Source organism: Syzygium oleosum, unplaced genomic scaffold (genome assembly GCF_021117445.2).
Source record: "Syzygium oleosum isolate NSW1041296 unplaced genomic scaffold, Sole_v2.1 Sole_v2.04, whole genome shotgun sequence".
Lineage (NCBI taxonomy): Eukaryota > Viridiplantae > Streptophyta > Magnoliopsida > Myrtales > Myrtaceae > Syzygium > Syzygium oleosum.
This window is the reverse complement of record NW_026607488.1, coordinates 2,642,347-2,666,016: the sequence shown is the minus strand read 5'-3', so window position 1 is coordinate 2,666,016 and position 23,670 is coordinate 2,642,347. Positions and strand designations below refer to the sequence as shown.

The 23,670-nt window shown below is 41.4% G+C and overlaps 2 protein-coding genes across 2 annotated transcripts; both read left to right on the top strand.

Moving 5' to 3' along the window:
* Positions 1-15,691: 15,691 nt before the first annotated feature.
* Positions 15,692-16,661, top strand: LOC130137930 (ethylene-responsive transcription factor ERF017-like). The gene has a single exon (XM_056310537.1). It carries the CDS (start codon positions 15,844-15,846, stop codon positions 16,465-16,467), a length of 624 nt encoding a protein of 207 aa, XP_056166512.1. The 5' UTR covers positions 15,692-15,843; the 3' UTR covers positions 16,468-16,661.
* A 4,697-nt stretch (positions 16,662-21,358) lies between these two features.
* LOC130138032 (ethylene-responsive transcription factor ERF017-like) lies at positions 21,359-22,365 on the top strand. The gene has a single exon (XM_056310943.1). It carries the CDS (start codon positions 21,529-21,531, stop codon positions 22,153-22,155), a length of 627 nt encoding a protein of 208 aa, XP_056166918.1. The 5' UTR covers positions 21,359-21,528; the 3' UTR covers positions 22,156-22,365.
* Positions 22,366-23,670: the final 1,305 nt, after the last annotated feature.

The following is a 23,670-nucleotide window of genomic DNA, read 5'->3' as shown; positions in this document are numbered from 1 at the left end:
ATCCCTCGCAGCATATTAATGAGAGATCTGAACCGAGCCGCCCTTAAAGTAAGAGACGAAACATCAATGCGCCAAGACTCCGCCATTTACAAGGAAAGTAGTTATTCATCTATCATGACATCGTTGAACGACTGAACTGCCAAAATTTGCTGTGAGAAAGTGTGGCTCTTGAACAAACTCTAGAGGAATTCGTTAGCAAGAAAACTTTCCCTTTACCAGCTTCAGTTGTGTTAATGACATTTCAATGCGATTGCCGGGTTATAAACTACTTGACTAAATCATTCATTTTCATCTGGTTACAGAAGCTGAGATGACGAATGTAGCAATATGTTTGAAGGGCAACATAAAAGTACTTCTCCGCTTTTGCCGGGTTATAAACTCCGGTATTACAACCGTAAACAATGCTAACAGAAGAAGCCGGTACTTAGTACTAGCTGTCTTAATGCGAGTCGGTTTTTGCGTCCATATCTCGCCTGAAGTATTGGTATGGTGACGCAGCTATTTTTATTTTTTTCCTTTGAAGAAGACTTGCCACTCGCTTTGTTTCCAGGAAGCCAGCAATTCCAGGTTTTCATGACCTTCCTTGGTATATTTCGGTTGGACTAAAAAATGGCTGGCTTACCATCTTTGGCTTCTGCTTATCACGCTACTTCACTAATCAGATGACAACTGGTGATCCCACAGAAAAGGCATGTCTTGTTGCCTGGTCCAGCCCAAGCTGAAGCTGGCGTACCATCTTCTCCTAATCCTAATCCTAATCCTAATCTTAATCTTAATCCTAATCCTAATCTTAATCTCGGATTAGGATAAAGATTTCGAGATTTGGTACCTCATTTGGCAATTATTTCGACACTTGAACCAAATTTGCCTACATCATCACCCAAAGAACCTTATGGATATTCCACTTTTGGAGAATGTATATTAGGAGAATGTATATAAGTGACTATATAGAACTGAACAAAAAGAAAAAAAGGATTATTTATTTTAATTTTCGGATTCGTCTTATATTAAGAGAAAACACATTTATTGAAACATTAAGTTGTGCATGGAACCCACGTATTAGAAACTGCCGCAATATGATTGAGCTTACAGGAATTGGGTCAAGGATCCCCTTGCCAAAAACGCGCCAATTTTTGGGAGATTGTCTCGAGTTGGCTTGAGTAATGTTCCTACTATTTGGAGTTCTCGGTCAAAAAAGAAAGAAAGACTCGAGAGGCGTAGCGCACGTGGAAGCTTAGGGTTCTGTTTACGGAAAAAAAAAACGCGTCGAGTTTATTTATTTGTTTCCATCGAAAGAAACTCCGCAAAGCCATGCGACATCACGTCGTAATAACTCACAAGTTACTATTGTAATGCCTCCCAAGCCGATACTTTGGCCGCTTTAAACTGAAAATTTTAGTGGCGAGCCCGACATGTCCCAACTCCGATCTCGAGTCGATAAAAACACATAAAGATTCATGATAAACATTAGGCTCTTGCAGATTATATCATGTTATGATTCGGGTTTTGTCTCTTTATTCGGTTTCCGGCGGTCTTCGCACGTGAAACCCGGATCGCCTTATTCGACAAGTCTAACGTTAAAGCCGCTCGATAGTCTCGGTATGCGGTGAGCAGTACGTGAAATCTTTTGATGCAAATCTCCAATTTGTAAATTCAAGCTCTTTTACCTATGCTAAGCTCAGAGTACTTGTTGAGATACACGTGTTAGTTGTGTTAGAGAAGTCCCACATCGGATAATTGATGTGGTGTTGAGCAGTTAATATATCTTAATTGGCCAATAACTCATTGGCTTAAGCTTTTGAGTGAAGGTGGATCCAACTGGATATGTTGACGGGCTCGTATTTGAACTCCCTCTTGGCGATCTTCCCATGTGAAGGTATCGGGCTTCTGCTGCGCATTCCCAACAAAAGGTATCAGAGCCAATGGTTGATTGGTGGGCCTCTAATCTATTGCAATGACTTGGAGATTGAGATAAACTGATGGAGAAAAATACCTAAATTAAGGAGGAACAAACCTAACATCGAGCTCACACGTGAGGAAAGATTGTTTAGATACACGCGTGAGTTGTGTTAGAGAAGTCCCACATTGGATGATTGATGTGGTGTTGAGTAGTTAATATATCCTAGTTGAGCCATAACTCATTGACTTAAGCTTTTGAGTGAAGGTAAGTCCAACTGGATATGTTGACAGGCTCGAACTTGAGTTCCCTTTTAGCGATCTCTCAATGTGAAGGTATCAGGCTTCTGTTACGCATTCCCAATAGTACTGTACCCCGGCTTTCTACAAGTTAATATGGCCAGTTGAAACCTTATTCTTGGACCGGCGACTGGATAACGCCCTCACCCTTTCGGATCCACACAAACTCGCTATTGCCCATGTTCATAACCTGCAAACGGTATTACGACGAGAAAACATGGCAGAAGTTCACGTCCAGGTGCACGTAGTCTGCATCTTCACAAAGTTTAGTAACGCTAATTAGTCCGACTTGGAGGTCTGCAAAGAAAAAGGAATGTACATTATCGGCCAGCATCAACAGGCACCCCATGGCCAATCCCCTAACGGAGACCGCGGCGAGGACCGACTTGAGGTCCACGTGGCCGGCCTCCTGCTTCTAGACTTCGTCGGCGCAGCTCATCATGAGCCCCCCAGGCATACTCCTTGGGGTCGACGCTGAACCGAACCCAACTCCCGACCCTGTCTGACATGCCGATCGTGCCCTTCTTATAGCATGTGAAGGGTGCATCATGACCCTAGGGGTACATGGCCTGCTTCTTCGGCACGTAACATGACCCGGTGATCATCCTTAATTTTCCTTTCTAGGAAGCCCCGTGGGCACCACAAAGGAATGGTCGAGTTTCGAGTATATGTGATCTAAAAGGTTTTTCCATTTTCGACAATTTAGATAGATGCCGATTAAATATATGCTATGTGGTTGCAACCGTAACGGTTAAGTTTTGAGTATACATAATTTAAAAGGGTCTTCAACGATCGACAATGTAGAAAGATGCCGATTAAACACATGTTACATGGTTTCACATATACTCGAAACGTAATCATTACTAATGGCATTGAACTTATAGATCTTTCGTGGCGTGCGGCGCTATTTAATTCGCGCATTCAACCTGCTTATTTCCCACACTTGAACCTAGTAAAACTACAACATTGGTATTATCCAATAGGACCTCAACTTAAAACTGGTCAATTAGAAATGCTCACATGCTTAGTAATTTGGCAAATTAAAAAATAATATCCGCACATCAAATTTGCATATATGTTGCTGTTCATTTGGTACAGAAGATGGGGACCCTCAAGAAAATCAAATAACAAAAGTTTGGAGTATTCATTACGAACAATAGAGGGAGATCACGGATGACGTCGCCTGGATGTTGACGTTTGGCAAAAGGAACTTTGACTCGGATGGAGTTTGAGTAGCGAGTATTTTTTTTTTGGTCGAAAGAGAGCACTTCGATTGAAACTTAAGAGTTCTTGGAACCACAACCCGACATAGGGGCATCAAAACATAACAACTTCCTATGTTGCGTTTTGGCGACCCAATCATCAACTTGATTCGCAGATCGGTTACAGCAGACCACGGTTAGGTTAGTGAATTGGGCCATCCCAATGTGAGCTTCCCGAACGAATGCTTCCACTTCCCAGCTGACTTGACTTTGTTGTTGTAGCATCTTTACCATTTGAAGGCTGTCCGTCTCCAGTTCAATTCTTTCCTTTCTCCTGTCGACGAAGAATTCCAGAGCTTGTAGCAGAGCTTGCAATTCCGTGTGTAATGGCGAAGTTGCTGGAACTGTCATGGCGAAGCTGTCCAACAGGATTCCAGCTTCGTCTCTGAGGATTCCCGACACTGCTCCTTCTGCTTCACCTTCAAGAAAGGAGCCATCTATGTTTATTTTGAAGGAATTACTCTGCGGCGGGTTCCATTTCAGAGGTAAGAAGCTCTTTTGCGCATGCAGATTGAAGCTTTGATGATTCCACTTGCTATAGTTTTGAATCATAATCCTTGCCGACTCGATTAAGGTTCTCGGATTTGGGGGTTTTCTTCGAAACATAAATTCATTTATGGCCTTCCAAATAAACCACAGGAGGATGGCAATTTCATCTGGAGTAAGCAATTTATGTGGCTGTACTTGATAGTTTTGAATCCATACCTCAATTCGTGTTAGGTCCTGAGGTGCGATTTTGATCTGAATTGAGGGGTTTTTCGAAATTGCATTTGTCCAAGGACAAAGGAGGAAGAGATGCTCCACCGTTTCAGCTTCTTGATCACAGAAAGGGCATGCTGGTCAAGGTAAGATTTTCCTCCTATAAAGATTTTCTATTGTGGGGAGAGCATTTTGGCATACACTCCACAGAAATATTCTTACCTTGGGGGGGATTTTTAGATTCCAGATTTTGCACCACAGTTTGCGAGTTGGCCGGAAGGATGATGATGCTTGCATTACATTCTGTAGGTGTTCCTCTTCACGAATTTGATTATACGCACTCTTCACCGAGAAAAGCCCCGACTTTGTAGCTGTCCACACTAGTTTGTCTGGTGTTGCATGACTGCATATTGGCATTGCTAACACCTCCTTAATTATCTGCTCATCAAATAGCCTTGTAAGCATAGCTTCATCCCATCTTTTGTCCTCATGTTGGATGAGGTCTGCAACTGTGGCTGGTTCTTCAACGGTTGTCGGTCCTCCAATTATTCCTCTTTTTAGCCATCTATCTTCCCCAATGTTGATTTTCTCCCCTGTGCCAATCGACCATCTGACTGAATTTGCTATCTTCTCTCTCCCCATCAGAATGCTCTGCCATCCCCAAGAGGGCCGAGACCCCTTCCCAGCCTGCCAGAAGGATCTTGTAGGGAAATAAATTCCTTTTAGAATTTAGCTCCATAATGATGACTAGTTTTGAGAGAGTCTCCATGCTTGTTTACCAAGAATAGCTCTATTAAAAGATATGAGGTCTCTAAATCCCATTCCCCCATGATCTTTTCTGGTTTTGAGAACTTCCCATCTCTTCCAATGTAGGCCAGCCCTCGATTCACTATTTCTCCACCAAAAAGCTACAATCTTTTTCTCTATGGACTGACAAATTGAAACTAGTATTTTGAATATAGACATTGCATATTGAGGGAGAGCTTGAACAATAGTTTTAATCAGAGTTTCCTTTCCTGCCTTTGAGATTAACTTTTCCTTCCACCCCTCTAATTTCATATTGACTCTTGCCAAAATCCAGCCAAAGATTTGTTTCTTAGATGCACCCCAATCCGAAGGAATCCCTAAATATTTCTCGTCTTCGAATTTCGGGACTCGAGTTGAGCTACCATGTTGTTTCTTAAGTTTTGTGGACAGCACGAGCTAAAGTAGATTCCGATTTGTTTAAGTTAATTGCTTGCTCAGATGCATAGCAATATTGAGTAAGGATTAATGCAAGATTCTGACATTCATTGACCTTACCATCTAAGAAAAAGATGGAATCATCCGCAAAAAGGAGGTGAGATAGGATTGGACAGTACCTATTTAGTTTAATGCCGAAGATTGTTCCATCCTGGACTGCTTTTGTCATCAATATCGAGAGTGTGTTGGCTACCATAATGAACAAATAGGGAGATATAGGGTCCCCTTGTCTTATCCCTCGTGTTGGCTGAAAGTAGGGCAATGGTTCCCCATTGAATTTTACACTGAAAGAAGCTGAAGTGACACAATTCATTACTCTCTGTACCCACCAATCACTGAACCCCATTTTCAACATACAAGCCTCAAGGAAATCCCACTTTACTCTATCATAGGCTTTTTTCATATCAAGTTTTAGCACTGCCTGAAATTTCCTCTTCCTTTTTCTGATTCTCAATTGATGAAAGACTTCTTGAACAATCGAATATTGTCTTGGATTTGTCTACCACCCACAAATGCACTTTGTTCTCCTTCTATTAAACCCGGGAGCCACTGTTTCAATCTATTTGCCAAGATTTTCGAGATGCTTTTGTATGCAAAATTGCATAGGTTGATTGGTCTAAACAGATCCAATCCTTCTGGGTTAGGAACTTTCGGGATCAAGATGATAAAAGTTCTGTTTAGTTTTGGATTTAAACTTCCAGAATAGAAAAATTTCTTCACTTCATCAAAAACCCCATTCTTTATATCATCCCAATGGCTTTGATAAAACTAACCATTCAAACCATCAAATCCTGGTGCCTTCAGTGAGCCCAATTGAAAAGCTGCAGTATGAACCTCCTCCGTTGTGACTTAAGCTGTCAAATTTTGGTTTATCTCAGCCGTGACAAGAGCAGGGCATTGTTGCAATACAAGTTCAAAGTCTCGGGGGCCTTCTGATGTATAAAGCTCTTGAAAAAAGCCCACTGCCATTTCTTTTAACCTGTCCGGATCTCGAATCCATATATTTTCAGCATTTTTAAGCATAGACATTCTGTTTCTCTGTCTTCTTTGAATCGTTGTGGCATGGAAATATTTTGTGTTCTTATCTCCCCATTTCAACCAATTGATTCGAGACCTTAGTCCCCAATACATTTCCTCCTATCTCCACAATGTTTCAATCTATTCAGTAATGGCCCTCTTTCTATTCTGATCAGCATGCAAGTTCTAGTTGTTAGTTATGCCCAGCAGCTCTTCTTTCAACAACTTAATTTGCTTCTGGCTGTTTTGAAATTTTTGCCTACTCCATCTTGCCAATTCTATTGAAACTTCTTGTATTTTCTGCACAAGATCATATTCTTGTAGCCTATCATGATTCCAGGTTTGTTTGATTATCCTCTGACAGTCTTCATTTAGTATCCAAAAAGCTTCAAATTTAAACATTTTGTTTCTCCTAAGAGGTTCAGCTGATAGGAGCAATAAAATAAGGCTATGATCAGATCCGATGGCTGGTAAAACAAATGCCTCAGCTTGAGGGAATGATACTCTCCAATCAATATTGCAAACGCGCAACCTTTGCTCTTTAAATCCATTAAACCATAAGCATTAAGGAAATCTCTAAGGCTGCGCATGACAACGATTCTGTGCCTGGGAACAGATTCTGCTCAAAAATGATTTTTTTTTATTCTGTGCCCGGAATTGATTATGAGCATTTTAAGGCGTTTGTTAACGTCCCAAAATTCCATCCCTGGAATAGAAAAAGAACAGAAATGCGTTTGGTAACGCCACAAAATTTCTTTTTATTAATAATATTTTTAAATATTTTAATATTTCTTTCTTTTTTCTTTTCTTTTTTTCTTTTTCTCCTTCTTGGCCATAGCCTGCTCGCCGGCCATGACCGGTAAAATATTTTTTTATTAATAATATTTTTATTAAAAGCATTTTTTCTTTTTTTTTGCCATGGCCTGGTCGCCGGCCATGATCGGTAAAATATTTTTTTTATTAATAATATTTTTATTAAAAATATATATTTTTATTTTTTTTGGCCATGGCCAGTAAAATATTTTTTTATTAATAATATTTTTTATTAAAATATTTTTATTAAAAATATACATTTTTATTTTTTTGGGCCATGGCCTGGTCGCCGGCCATGGCCGGTAAAATAATTTTTTTATTAAAATATTTTTATTAAAAATATATATTTTTATTTTTTTTGGCCATGGCCTGGTCGCCGGCCATGGCTGGTAAAATATTTTTTTTATTAAAATATTTTTATTAAAAATATATATTTTTCTTTTTTTTTTGCCATGGCCTGATCGCCGACCATGGCCTGTAAAATATTTTTTTTTATTAATAAATTTTTTTATTAAAATTTTTTTATTAAAAATATACATTTTTATTTTTTTTAGCCATGGCCTGGTCGCTGGCCATGGCCGGTAAAATATTTTTTTTATTAATAATATTTTTCATTAAAATATATTTTTTTCTTTTTTTGCCATGGTCTGGTCACCGGCCATGGTAGGTAAAATATTTTTTTTATTAATAATATTTTTTATTAAAATATTTTTATTAAAAATATATATTTTCTTTTTTATGGCCATGGCCTGGTCGCCGGCCATGGCCGGTAAAATATTTTTTATTAATAATATTTTTTATTAAAATATTTTATTCTCGTCAGATCCGGCGAGGGCAGTCCTCGGGCCGGATATTAGAAGCTAAATTAAAAACCAAGAAAAGAAGAAGAAAAAAAAATTGATTCTCAAAATTGTTCCCAGAATCAAGAAGCTACTTTTTTTTTATTCTTGATTCTGCTCCAAACAATTTTGGACAAAATTGATTCTGGGAACAATTTTTGACAAAATTGTGCCCAGAATCAAAAAATTAAACAAACGCATTTCTGTTCCCAAACTGATTCTGGGAACAAAAGAACAGAATCAAACACTGTTTGGCAAGTTGTCATGCGCAGCCTAAATGCGTTCATTCTATATAGTTCAGGAGGCCGCTTCCCCACCTTTTCCCAATAATGCAACGTTTCATTGAAGTCCCCTATGCATACCCAAGGCAAGGTATTCTGGATTCTCAGTAGCTTTAGCTCTTCCCATAATTTCATTTTGTTCCTGAAACATTGTTGGAGCATGGACAAAAGTAGCCTTGAATTGTTTTCCCATCGCATCAACTTGAAGAGTAATGTCGATAAACTCATTTGTGGATAAATTGACAGTCAAGGAAATCCCAACCTTGCACCACAAAGCCAAACACCCCCCCCCCCCCAATCCCTATTGGATTAACGACATAACAGTTCTGAAAATCTAAATTTCTGCTTACTCGACGCACTAGAGCTTCTTGATTCTTAGTCTCCATTAAAAATACCACATCGGGCCTTTCTTGGGCCATAATGGCCCTTAAGGCTTGAACTGTCAAAGGTGTGCCCAACCCCTGACAGTTCCAACACAAAATCCTCATTTGTAACCCGGTGGCTTATTAGGGCTAGCCACCAAAGCCCATTGTTTGGGTTCTTTTGCAAAGTGCACCGGAGTTTCTAAGAGATGTGTTTCATCTAGCATTTGTCCTTTCGAACTCTTCTGATCATAAGGTCCATACCTTCTGCCCTTCTTGGAGTTTCGTGCCTTCAATTTTCTGTTTTTGCTTTGCAGTATTTCACCCATTATCTGTGATGAAGATAGCTGAATCTGCAACGGAACGGCTGAATCAGGATCAGCATCATCTACGAATTCCCGAGTACTCGATAAAGCCATATGCTCCTTTTCAGTTAGTTTCCTCTTTCCCCTATCCTCTTGTATGTTGTTCAGACTGGTGTGTGTGCTATTAGCGTTATTCTGAACCAAAGTAATTTGTCTAGAGTTTTCTGGGGTTTTTGGCACCATCTCTTACTCTACTTCCTCCTCCAAACTCTCCCCATAAAAGGCCTTCCAAAAGGGGCTATTTGAGTTCTCTTCTGCTTTCAGCCAGGACCCGTATAGTACTTTTTCATTTGTGGAAAGAAGGTCTTCATCATAAGGCACGAGTTCACAATTCTTTGCATAATGCCCTATTTTCCCACACAAGTAGCAAAAGTGGGGAAGTTTTTCATACCAAAAGTCTAGCCAATGCTCCTTACCTCTAAAGCTGGAAAGCATGCCCAATGCGAGAGGAGTAGACAATTTTAACAGAACTCTAGCTCTCCCCACCACAATGGATGCATTTTTTTTGGTTTCTATGCGCACTTCTGAAACTTCACCTACATTTTCAGCAATTTCTCGAATCGCTTCTTCAGTTCTCCCCTCAATAGGTAGGCCATGAATTTGAACCCAAAATGTACAAGAGTAAAAAATGATGCAGTCTGGAGGCGTACTTGGTTTTTATAGCTTAATCACCAACAAATGGCTTGAGAAGGACCATGGTCCAGAATACAATATTTTGTCTCTTTCCTCGACCGACTCGAACTCAAAGGAAAATAGACCAGGCTCTAGGTGCTTGCAGATGACAGTATTTGTTTTCCAAGCTTTCTTCATTGTGGCTTGAAACGCTTGGAAGTTGACGGAAGGACTTCCATGAAGTTTACCAAAGACAATACGTTCACACTCTTGTAATTTCTCTTCAGTCACTACATTATCTAACACAGCAATGTTCCTGCCTGTCCAGAGATGTCCTAACCTTTTACACAAGGCAGCCATTCTAAGCTCCTGTTCTCTATTATCTTCCATAATGCTGAACTTCTGTGACTAAGTCGACCTAACGTATCTAGCATGCTATTTCCTTACATCTCTTCTTCTAACACAGGTACCCAACAAATCTCATCACCAAGAGGAGGGGGAAACCTACCAGAAACTGCAACTGGACTCAGCTCTTCGGCATTAGGTTGTGATCGTGGCTTTCTTCTTCAAAGTCGTTTCTTCTGCCGTTGAACCTTGACATAAAAATATGATCATTGTGTACACCCGGAATATCGCGTCACCAAGAGGAGGGGGAGAACTACCAGAACCTGCAACCGGACTCAGATCTTTGACATTTGGCTGTGCTCTTGTCCTTCCTCTTCAAAGTCGTTTCTTTTGCTTTTGAACCTTGACATACTGAGCGATTTTTGCCGTGTACATCCAAAATTTTCATATGGAGCTGAACTTAGGGTTGGGGAATTATGTCTAGGTAGAGAGAATGTGAAAATGATGGCTGTGATGTGGAAATGAATTCTTGGGTGTTGATAAAGGTTGGGAATTAGGGCAAAGCTATCCAGGTGATAGAGAGATTCTTTTCAAGCGAGAGAGAATGTTTTGATTTTGAAAAATTAATCACCTGTTCAGTGGTGGCAACAAGCTAGTAGCGAGTTGACTCAGACAAAAGAGTGTGTGGTTTTGCTGATGAAGGAGGTGACGATGTTTTTTTCTGGAACTTATGATTTCTTGGGTTGACTCGAAATTTGCCTTTTGCGCGTGTGTGCTTATCAGTTTGCCTTTTCATGGTCGACTGACCTGAACTAGCATTGACTGATCAGTGACGAAGAAATAGTAGTGGACTTGGAACCGGTCCAACCGATTAAGGAACAGATACGGATTTGTGTGTATCGACCGGGGCATGTGACATGTGTTCAGTTTCCCCACGTCGCCAGGTACTGATGTTCCGACATTCAACCCCATCTTCGATTCCGAACCTCACATAATTCACGAGGGTAATAGGATTTTGAATGGCGTCCAGGTTTATCTGCTTGGAGAGAAATAGTAGCCCTATTTGCTTTTCTTTTTTGGTCATCTTCGTGTATTCCCGGATTTTGAAACTTTCTCAAGCGGGCTTCTAGTGAGCCCACCTGGGCAAACCCTATAAACCCAAAAACTCGCCTCTCTAGAGGAGGGGAGTTTCGAACTCTCCACCTGTCCTTTCCCATCATCTCCTTTTTTTTTGTTTTTAATTAGTTCAATAGCAATAGCGACATTAATGTCGCAAGACTTTAGGACAGTAAAGGCTTCAGGAAAAACGTGTATGTAAATTTCGCAGGACAAATTTTGACACATATTCTATACCCGGGCCTGGTCAGTCGTTGCATAGCAATCATCGTTTTCCAAAGAGAAAAGCACCGACGCCGATAGAGAAATTGAAAATCAAACAATCTCGATCGCTTCTAGAGAAACAAAAAATATTTACTTCAATAGTAATTAAGATATTCACGTATTTCTGACTAAGCTCAAAGGAGCGTTTCATGGTAACAATGGACGACGCCCAGTTCATGGCGATGGTTGCGACATGGGACATTTTTAGGTGTATCGGATGTATGTGAGTGCAGTATATTTCAATGTTTTAATCATGTCAGTTCCTAACGAAACTCATGCTGACGCATGCAATGATGTACTTTTTTTTTACTAACCAAAGTTGGGTTTGACAGAAACTTGATGCTGATGAGTATGGTGACGCAGCCACTTTTATGTTTTCCTTTGAAGAAGACTTGCCACTCTCTGTTTCCAGGAAGCGAGCAATTCCAGGGTTTCATGACCTTTCTTGGGTTTTAGGTTGACTAAAAAATGGCTGGCTTACCATCTTTGGCTTGTGCTTATCACACTTACTAATATAACAGAAAAGTCATGTCTTGTTGCCTGGTCAGCCCAAGCTGAAGCTGGCCTACCATCTTCTCCTAATCCTAATCTCAATCTTGGATTAGGACAAAGATTTCGAGATTTGGTACCTCAATTGGCAATTATCTCGACACTTGAACCAAATTTGCCCACATCGTCATCCAAAGAACCTTATGAATATTCCACTTCAGGAGAATATATATTAGGATAATATATATCGGTGACTGTACAAAACAAAAACAAAAAAAAATTATTATAGTGTCGCGACCTACTCTCGGGGTGCACCACCTAGGGGTTCGGCTAATGGATTATTAAGTCAAGGCCTAACTCAGGCTCTCCCAAGCCCTTATCAATTCGCGACTTAAGGTTTAAGTTCTTAACATGCAAATCATTTCAATCAAGAGTCACTACTAATCAATTTTTTGGTGGATCAATAAGAAACCCAAGTAAAGTATCGGGAGAATTACTTTACTCCTACGAACCAGAGATTATGGATTCGGGAATTTGATTACACTAGATTACTCTAATGCCCTTTCGGTACATTTTCTCTTTTATTTCAAAAAAATATTTGCAGGCATCTTGGATTGATTTTAAACCTATCCACTAACATGCGAGGTGAACATGCGGGTGTGCAACCAATAATATAACACTCAACAATGCAAAGCAATAAATAAATTGCAAAATAGGGACTTACCTCAGAGCAACGAAAGCATCTGCAATATTAGTTAGAAAATCACATTGACAACTTTAATATGATTTCTAATTAACACACAAATTCACTCAAATCCTTTTTTTTAGGATTTTCTTTGATTTAATGAAAACTAAACTTTTTGCAATGCATTCTACGTCTAGTATGACATGCGACATACGATTTATTTAAATGTCCTAATTCTAACAACAATTAAATGCACTATCTCTAATATGTCACGCAAATGAACTTAGACGTGAGATTTCTAATGACGAGAATTAATTAATATGCAACTACTCTAATATGACATGCACGTGGTATTTTTTATATTTTTTTAGTTTAAATTCGGAATAAATAATTAACCTAATTTGAACATGTAATAATAATATCTAAGAAAAGAAACTAATTTATTCTAAGAAAATAATTAAAATTTATCCTAAACGTGCAATATATTATCTACTCAAATTTTACCTAATCTTTTTTGTATTTTTTTTTTATGGAAAGACAATCAATTCAATTCAAACAAAAGACAGAAAAATAGCAATGAATACGACATCCAATGACAAGAAATATTATCCATGTCCCTTTAAATTTAGAAACAATAGATTGACGAATCATATCTTGGGCATGAGGATCGGATTGGCCAATCTTTCGCATAATTGCGAATCATATCTCGGGCGGGAGATTGGATTAACGATTTTCCGTGCAATCGCGAGCCATATTTCGGGCATGAAATCGAACTGTAGACTATAGCACGTTATGAAATTAGGAAATAATTCATAATTTAAAGGTTATTCAGGAACTTATTGGATATGATAATATTACTCAAAGATTCGCATAAGATTGCAATATTTCAAACAAGGAAGCAATATACTCGAAAGTCAAATTAGATGAGCTTTTTACCTAATTCGAATATTTACTTTCCAAGTTTGGACCGGCAGATGGTGGCTCGCGGTACTGGACGGTGGAGGAGCAAAGACTGACAATGAACGATCACTGTGACAGCTAGGACGACGGCTTTTGAGCCTGGGGATCACGGTTGAGCCACCAAGTCAGTTTGCAAATCCCTTCGTGGGTCTATTTGTCCGAGCTTCCACTGAAGACTTGATACTTCGACCAGGCAATCTACTTTGACCACCACTATATCTCAAAAGAAATCAAAAGGTGGCGTCTTCTGCATGTGATGACGACGAGGCCATGGGACTCGCTGCAGGGAACGTCGTGGCTTCGCTTTGAGGCTATGAGAGCATCTGACCGAGGAAGAACGCGGTGTGAGCTACGGCAGCAGGGGGGTGGCAGCAAGGGCTACGTGGGCTGCAGCGTCAGTTTTCGTGGTGCTCACAATGCAGGGAACAGAGCAAAGTTTTAAGGCTTCTATTAACCTGCAAACACAGAGAACTTCGCCAAACAGGGAATTGTCATGGACTGGTGCTAAGTTGGACTAATCGGAACAAACCGCAGGATGCACTTCGAGGACGCCGAGATAGGCCTATGGACGCCGAGTTTTCGTTAGAACATAGAGGAAGATGTAGTGAGATTGACCCGTCGCCGGACTCTGAGGAAGGACGGTGATGATTGTTGGTAGTCGTGAAAGCCAACTCTGTGATTGGTGATAAACGTCACGACCGAGAGATGGACTCGTGGATTGCTCTTCGTATTTTCTTCCTCCATTCTTGTGCTCTTAATTCTCTCTCCACTTATATATTAATATGAATAACGCTATTGAACGAAAGACGGAAGAAAGAGCCCCTCTTTCTTTACCGTTGTAGGAGGTCCTTTTGTAGGTGAGAATGCCTAGGCCTTTTTTAGAAAGAGACCCTCCCAAGAATATTTAAAACATATTACGCTTTGGCTTCTTTCCTTTTTGCTTGTGCCCATGACGTCAGAATGTAATTCCAAATATATATGCCCCACATTGACCGATTCTGTTTTCTTGAAGTATCACATGAGCAAAACATATCAATTTCGGTTAAGGGCTTGATTCAATTAATTCTATTTCACGGGCCAAACAAATCAATTGAGCTCAAAAGTTCATTTGCACCAGTCCAATTATTAAGTTCAAAAAGTTCAACTTTTCTATTTGTTGCCGATCCAATTAATACGCAAACTACATGGGCTTAGCTGTAAATGCTCCTAATACTATATGCTATGCAATTTACTATAATTTTTTGTTTAGGAGTAAGGGTCGATCCCTAATTTTTATATGCAACAAATGACTAACTGTATCACCAAAATTTAGATGTCAACATATGGCAATTTTGCGGATTCGTCAAGACCATCAATTCCGTCTTCTATTAAGAGAAAACACATTTATTCAAACTTTATAATAGGGAAAAACCATCTAACAAAAAAAAAGGGAAAAATCCGATATTTTTCCCGAAATACGTACGTTAAGCTAGGCTTGCAGCCCATGTATCAGAAACCGCCGCGATACAATCGAGCTTACAGGATTTGGGTCAAGTATCCCCTGCCAAACACGTGACGATTTTTGGGAGAATGTCTCGGGTTGGCTCAAGTAATGTTCCTACTATTTGGAGTTCTCGGTCCAAAAAGAAAGAAAGACTCGAGACGCATAGCTCACGTGGAAGCTTAGGGTTCTGTTTACCGAAAAAAAAATGGGTCAAGTTTATTTACCTATTTTCCATGAAAAGAAACTCCGCAAAGCCACCTGACTCTTACATCGCAATAACTCACAAATTACTACTATAATGCCTCCCAAGCCGATACTTTATATGGCCGCTTTAAACCGAATATTTCAGTGGCCAGCGCGACATGTCCCAACCCCAATTTGTTGGGTTTGAGACTTGGGTTTTCGCATCGTCGCGTCACGATCACAGCCTCACTCCCCAAGCAAAGATCAACCGCGTAAATTGAACAAAACCAGACATACTTTGCTGATGTCATCCCTCACGTGGCACTGTTGCCCTTTTTCGTCTACTTTGAAGTTCTAGCAGAACAGAGGAAAACGCGCACGTTTGACCCTGGCCCCCCACGCACACTGCACTGGACACGGCTCACTCTCTTTCATCGTCTGTCTGCAGGAAGACCTATTTATAAAGAGCCGCAAAATGCTTCCTTGTCTCAAGCATCTGAACCTCAAAACTAGCAACGAGAAAATCATCAGCACACACACCCAAAAAACATTCTCCAGAATCGATTCGCAAGCTCAACAAGTCAACCCAGATCGTCAAAATCGAATCTTGACCCGAGGAAGGAAGAAGAAATGGTGAAGCGCAGCGCAGCAGCGGCGGGTCCCGCGGTGCGCGGGGGCTCTGGGGCGAGGAGCGACCCGAAGTTGAAGGGGGTGAGGCAGAAGAAGTGGGGCAAGTGGGTCTCCGAGATCCGCTTCCCCAACAGCCGCCAGAGGATCTGGCTCGGCTCCTACGACTCCCCCGTGAAGGCCGCCCGCGCCTTCGACGCCGCGCTCTTCTGCCTCCGCGGCCCCACCGCGAAGTTCAACTTCCCCGACAACCCCCCGGAGATCCCCGGCGGCGGGTCCCTCACAACCCCGGAGATCAAGGCGGCCGCGGAGAGGTATGCCGAGTCGGGGGGCGTGCCGGCCCGGCCCGAGCTGTCCGGATCCGAATCGCAGGGCCCGCTGCCTTCGCCGTTGGTTTCGGAGGCGAGCAGCGTCCTGACGAGCGAGAGCGACCTGTACTTGGACGTATCGTTCTTGGATCTTTTGGTGGATCCGGAGCCGGGTTCCGGCGAGCCCGATATCAGGGCGTTCCCGGGCATCGAGGAGTTTCCCAGCGATTTCAACGGGATGCAATTCCCAAGCGTGGGGAGTATGGAACTGAATCTTGATGTGTTCTTGGCTCCGGATGACTTCCTATGGGGTTTCTGAAGTGGACTGAAGGAAGAAGCCTTGATAGATGAAGACAGCGGGACTATTTTATTTTGCCATAAGATTTTCCTTTCCTTTTCTTTTCCTCTTATTCTTTGGATGGACCAGATTTTGTAAGGTCATCATCCACTTGAGGATGATACAGACAACAAAAACTGACTTTTAGGGTGTAAATAGACGTAGCTTTTGTTGTTCGGCTCATTCCTTCAATTGATTACAATTGAAAGCGGAAAGATGATATTAATTTTGTTGGTAAAGTGTGCGGACTGTGAAGTTATTACAATTATTTCAGCTGTGTAAACCATATTGACACTTGAAACAGCAAATCAAAAATCGCGCGGATAAACATCGAATCGAAAGTGATGTCCAATTCGTAACGAGCAAGTTTGATTGTCCGAGGAAAGTTTCTCGCCATCTCCTTTCGGTCATAAACAACCAAGGAAAGTCTAGTCGCGTGATAATCAAGACTAGGCAAGGAACCTCGGTACGCCGCTTGCTACTCGCAAGGGATGGCGACCACAAATCGCATATGCGTATTTTTCTCATTTTGGCCTGGTTTTATCATGAGATTTACATGCAAGTCTACGAGCCAAGCGTAAGAGATAGTCTATAATGAATTGTATGCGGCTCGCATGATGCAGGCTTGAGAGGTATCGCTCGACTATAAACTCTTACCTTGCTCGATGAACTTTTTCTTCGGAAAATATAAAAACCTAGTCATCTGCTTGTTGTGATTATTGTGTAGATCGACCCTAAGACAACAGTGGATGTATGAGATCCAACATTCAGGAATAAACTCATAGTATTTGCCTCATGTCATGGATTGCAATGTCAGTTGACATATTGACATATGAAATTGTCTCACATATACTTTGTGCTTAACATCGGCATACAAGCATATTGATGGACAGAAAATATTCCAAAACTCAAAATCTCACGCTAAAGTTACTCTTGATTCAACTCAATATGACTCTTGCCGATCTTGATAACACTTTGTCCAGATGTGCGATGAATCTTACATTATAATGTGTTCACTACATAACTATTCGTGCTCGCTGTTCCTATTGTGAACGGCTTGAAACTTCACTCGAAGAGGACCACCGCTCATTTCTCAAACATAATCTGTGTTTTTCCTACCATTTCCTATGGATGATCTTGGGACAAGTACATGACAAAGAAAAAATGAACAAACTATGACCAAATAGACATGGTTAATTCCAAAAAAAAGCACCAATTTTATATCGAGGGACAATTCTGGCTTGAACTTTTTTTTGTTCCGTAAAAAAGTACCAACTTTAGGTCGAGTGACAATTTTGGTCAAAACTTTTTTTTGTCCCGTAAAAAAGCATCAACTTTAGGTCGAGTGACAATTTTAACCCGAACTTTTTTTTATCTCATAAAAAATCACAAACTTTCACTTTGATCCCAAATCTAGCCCCCCCATTGACTTTCTGTCTGAATTCACCCTTGTTTGAGAAAAAAGGTTATGGTGGTGAACCTGACGAATCTCATCCATGGCGTTTGTCGACGGGCAGTGGTCTACAGCTTCAGATTATGACAAGACGATGAAGTCTAGTCAGAGAGATTCAATCTGGAGATATTTTTGATTTGTCGGTGAAGTGAAGGAGGCGAACAGTTTTAACATTATTCTTCAAGCTGTGGCTTAGAGAATAAGACAATGAACGGTACTTTAAATCAAGTCAGCAAGTCACATGGATTTATTGCTAAAGTGGAACAGTGAAGTTGCATAATCAATGGTTTTAAGTTAACGGGGGCCCAGATTTGGGATCAGGGTGAAAGTTGGTGTTTTTTTAAGAGACAAAAAAAAGTTGGGGCTAGAATTGTCAGTTGACCTAAAGTTTATGCTTTTTTACGGAACAAAAAAAAGTTCGGATTAGAATTGTCTCTCGACCTAAAGTTAGTGCTTTTTTACGGGACAAAAAAAAAGTTCAGGCCAAAATTTTCCCTCAACCTAAAGTTGGTATTTTTTTTTTTTGGAATTAACCCCAAATAGACAGAACCGACCACAAGGTGTATTGCAAATAAAAATGACCACAATCCTTGCATTGGATTGTCGCAGTTTGTCAAGCATTTGTTAGATGTTTATTGACCATTGTAATCGCACATGCTGGTGCATGCTTTGGCATGACAGGACGAAAGGCTAGAAGGACCTCAATGCTCTAACCGGTGATCGATGCCTTTGCCCATGCTCTCAATTCCACCAGCACTGAGGCCCCGTTTGGTTTGGATTTGGGGAAATATCCATGGGAAATGCAAAGACTTTTGGGCCAAAAGGATTTTTAAAAATGCAAACAGTGTTTGATAAAGTGTATTTTAAAAACACATTGGGAAGCAACTTTGGCATAAATGCTATTTGGTAAAAACTACACTTTGTAAGGGACTTTTGCTAATTTCTTTTAAAAAAAATCTCAAACTATTTTCCTATGGAATTCAATTGCTGGCGAGCCAAATCTGCCGCTGGCTAGTCTCTCTTGAGGTCGGGCGACCTTAGGCGAGGGTGGCGGTGGCTCGTTGGTGGCTCATTGGCCGCTTGTCGATAGCTGAGGCCTTCTCTAGCAAATTAGGGTTTTCAAGGACATTTCCCAAATTCTGAAAGTTGAGCGATGGCAAAGTTTGAAGAAAAAAAAGTTTATTTGCATTCCAAGAATGCTACTTTCCAAAGTACCTCCGAATTTGTCTTGGGCTGAAGGCTTTTGTAAATGCAATTGCATTTCCCTAAAGTTCTCCAAAAAACGAACCACGAGTCTTTTCCTGGAGGAGGCCCGAAATGGGTTTAAACTGACATCAACCTCACGAGTTGATGATAGTCTTCCCCGGTAATTTACATGCAAAAGTATGATTTGTATATAAAAATTAGGCAATTTTTGGAAAGAAGAAATGGGCCTTAATGAGGTAATTGCGGTGCGTGTGGCACTAAAGATGAAAGAACGTTATAATGTCGTGATTGCCATCGTTCCAGAGACCTGAACTCCCTCCGAGTTTCATATTCTCCTAACGCAAGAATCAGGATAAAGCAGCTTCTTGTCCTGGCCATTGAATCCAATCTTCATGAGCGGATTGACAAGTTGTTTACAAATGATTGCAAGTCTGGGAACAATTCTGAAGTGATAAAAGCTCAACTGCTGACCCTGATTCTGCTCAGTTTCAGCTGTTCTTACCTTATAAAACCATGGTTTTGCCGACAAATACCCCGCAGCAAATAAACGAGAGATGTGAACCGAGCCTCCCGCAAAGTGGGAGACAAATCATAGATGCGCCAAGACTCGGCCATTTATAAGGGAAGTAGTTATTCATCTATCATGAAATGGGTGGACGACTGAACTGCCAAAATTTGCTGTGAGGAAGTGCGGGTCTTGAACAAACTCTAGAGGAAATCGTTAGCAAGAAAACTTTCCTTTTTACCTGCCCATTCCCGTCATCCCCTTTTTGTTTTTAATTAGTTCAATAGCAATAGCAGACATTAATGTTGCGAGACTTTAGGATGGTGAAGGCTTCGGAAAAAACGTGGATGTAAAATTCGCAGGACAAGTTTTGACGCATATTCTATACTCGGGGTTGGTTAGTCGTTGCATAGCAATCACCAATTTCTCAAGAGAAAAGCACCGAGGCCAATAGAGAAATTAAAAATCAACAATTTGGATCACTTCCGGAGAAACAAAAAATATTTAGTTCAATAGTAATTCAGCTATTTACGTATTTTCGGCTACGCTCAAAGGAGCGTTCCATGGTTATAATGGACGACGTACAGTTCATGGTAATGATTGCGACATGAGACATTTTTAGGTGCATCGGATGCCTGTGAGTTCAGTAAATTTCAATTTTTAAATCATGTGAGTTCCTAACGAGACTCATACTGACGGTGATGTACTTTTTTTCACTTACCAAAGCTGAATTTAGGCACAGAATTGATTCTGATGAGTATGGTGACGCAGCCATTTTTATTTTTTCCTTTGAAGAAGACTTAAGACGTTGCTTTGTTTCCAGGAAGCCAGCAATTCCAGGGTTTTCATGACCTTTCTTGGCTTTTCTGTTGGACTAAACAATGGCTGGCTTACCATCGTTGGCTCGTGCTTATCACACTTACTTACTTACTTACATACTAATATCACAGAAAAGGCATGTGGTGTTGCCTGGTCCAGCCCTAACTGGCCTACCATTTTCTCCTAATCCTAATCCTAAATTTAGGATTAGGACAAAGATTTCAGGATTTGGTGCCTCATTTGGCAATTATCTCAACACTTGAACTAAATTTGCCCACATCATCACCAAAACAACCTTATGCATATTCCAATTCCGGAGATTGTATATCAGTGACCGTATAGAACTGAATAAGAAGAAAAAGGAATTACCTATAGTAATTTTCATATTTGTCTAGACGATCGATTCCGTCTCATGTTAAGACACATTTATTTGAACTTTGTCATAGGGAAAAATCCAATAATTTCCCCGAAATACACACGTCAAGCACGTGCCGCCATTTGGGGAGAATTTCAGTGCACGGGAAAACGTCTCGAGTTAGAGACACGTAACGCGCATGGAAGCTTAGAGTTACTAATATAATGCCTCCGAAGCCGATAATTCATATGGCTGCTTTAAACCGAACATTTCAGCTAGTCCCACCATTTTATTTTTATTTTTATTTTTATTTTTATTTTTATTTTTACTTTTTTGTAGATTTGAGACCTGTCCTGACTCCGCCCCAAGCAAAGGGTCAACCGCGTAAATTGAACAAGACAAGACACAATCTGCTGAAGTCATCCCACGCGTGGCACTGTGTTCCATTTTCGTGTACTTTGAAGTTCTAGAAGAACAGAGCACGTTTGGCCCCTCCCCCACGCACACACTGCACTGGACACAGCTCGCTCTCTTTCCTCATCTGTCTGCAGAGAGACCTATATAAAGAGCCGCAAAATGCTTCCTTGTCTCAAGCATCTGAGCCTCAACACCAGAAACGAGCAATCATATGCGCACACACGCAAAAAACAAGTCAACCCAGATCCTAAAGATCGAATCTTGACTTGAGGAAGGAAGGAAGAAGAAATGGTGATGCGCAGCGCGGCGGCGGCGGGTCTCGCGGTGCGCAGGGGCTCGGGAGCGAGGAGCGACCCGAAGTTCAGGGGGGTGAGGCAGAGGAGGTGGGGCAAGTGGGTCTCCGAGATCCGCTTCCCCAACAGCCCCCAGAGGCTCTGGCTCGGCTCCTACGACTCACCGGTGAAGGCTGCCCGCGCCTTCGACGCCGCGCTCTTCTGCATCCGTGGCCCCACCGCGAATTTCAACTTCCCGGACAGCCCCCCAGAGATCCCCGGCGGCGGGTCCCTCACGCCCCCGGAGATCAAGGCGGCCGCGGCGTGGTACGCCGAGTCGGGGCCCATGCCGGCCTGGCTCGAGCTGCCCGGATCCGCATCGCTGGCCCCGCCGCCTTCGCCGTCTGTTTCGGAGGCGAGCAGCGTCCTGACGATCGAGAACGACCTGTACTTGGACGTATCATCCTCGGATCTTTCGGCGGGTCCAGAGCCGGGTTCCGGCGAGCTCGATCTCGGGGAGTTCCCGGGCATCGAGGAGTGTCCCAGCGATTTCAACGGGATGCAATTCCCAAGTTTGGGGAGTTTGGATCTGAATCTTGATGTGTCCTTGGCTCTGGATTTCTTCTTCCTGTGGGGTTTCTGAAGTGGACGGAAGGAAGAAGCCTTGATAGATGAAGATAGCGGATTATTTTATTTTGCCATAAGATTTTCCTTTTCTTTTCTTTTCCTTTTGTTCTTGGGATGGACCAGATTTTGTAGGGTCATCATCCTAGTCTTTAGGATGATACAGACAACAAAAGCTGACTTTTGGGGTGTAAATTGACGTAGCTTTTGTTGTTTTGGTTCATTCCTTCATCGGATTTCAATTGAAAGCGGAAAGTTGATATTGATTCTGTTGGTAAAGTTTGTGGACTGTGATGTTATTCCAATTATTTCAGCTGTATGACCATCTTGACACTTGAACAACATACAGCAGATCAAAATTACGCGAATAAGCATCGAATCGAAAGTGATATTCAGACTCGTAACGAGCAAGTTGGATTGTCCGAGGAAAGTTTCTTGCTATCTCCTTACAATCATCAACAAACGAGAAAAGTCCAGTCGTGTGTTAATCAAGACTGGGCAGGGAACCATGATATACCGATTGCTACTCGCAAGGGATGGCGACCATGACTGGCGTATGCATGCTTTTCTCATTTTGGCTGGTTTTTTCATGAGATTTACATGCAAGTCTACGAGCCAAGCGTAAGGGATAGTCTATAATGAATTGTAAGTGGCTTGCCTGAGGCTGGCTCGATAGGAATTGCTCGACTGTAAACTGTAGTCTTGCTCGTTGATCTTATTCTTTGGGAAATTTAAAAAACCTCGAGTCGAACGCTTGTAGCAATTATTGTGTAGATCAACCCTAAAACAACAATGGATGTATGAGATCCAACATCCTAGAATCAACTCAATGGATTTGCCTCATATGAAGGATTGTAATGTCAGTTGACATACGAAACTGTCTCCCAAATACTTTGTGCTTATCATCGGCAGACGAGCAAATTGATAAACAGAAAATATTCCAAAACTCAAAAGCTCACGCTAAAGTTACTCCCGATTCAACACAACATGACTCTTGTTGATCTTGATAACGCTTTGTGTTGATAAATGATGAATCTTACTACATTATAATGTGTTTATTACATAATTATTCGTGCTCGCTGTTCTTATTGCGAATGACCTGAAACTTGACTCGGAGAGGACCGCCGCCCATTTCACAAACAGAATCAGTGTTTTTTCTACCATTTCCTATGAATGGTCTCGGGGCAAGTACATGACAAATAAAACATGAACATACGACCACAATAGACAGAACCGACCACAAGGTGTATTGCAAATAAAAATGACCACAATCCTTGCATTGGACTGTCGCAGTTTGTCAAGCATTTGTTAGATGTGTATTGACCATGGTAATCGCACACGTTGGTGCATGCTTTGGCATGACAGGACGGAAGACCAGAAGGACCTCAATGCTCTAACCGGTGACCGACGCCTTTGCCCATGCTCTCAATTCCATCAGCACTGAGTCTTTTCCTGGAGGAAGCCTGAAATAGGTTTAAATTGACAGCAACCTCATGTGTTGATGATAGTCTTCCCTGGTAATTTACATGCAAAA

Coding starts and splice junctions, on each gene's coding strand:
- LOC130138032 (XM_056310943.1), top strand. CDS start 21,529: ATGGTGATGCGCAGCGCGGCGGCGGCGGGTCTCGCGGTGCGCAGGGGC.
- LOC130137930 (XM_056310537.1), top strand. CDS start 15,844: ATGGTGAAGCGCAGCGCAGCAGCGGCGGGTCCCGCGGTGCGCGGGGGC.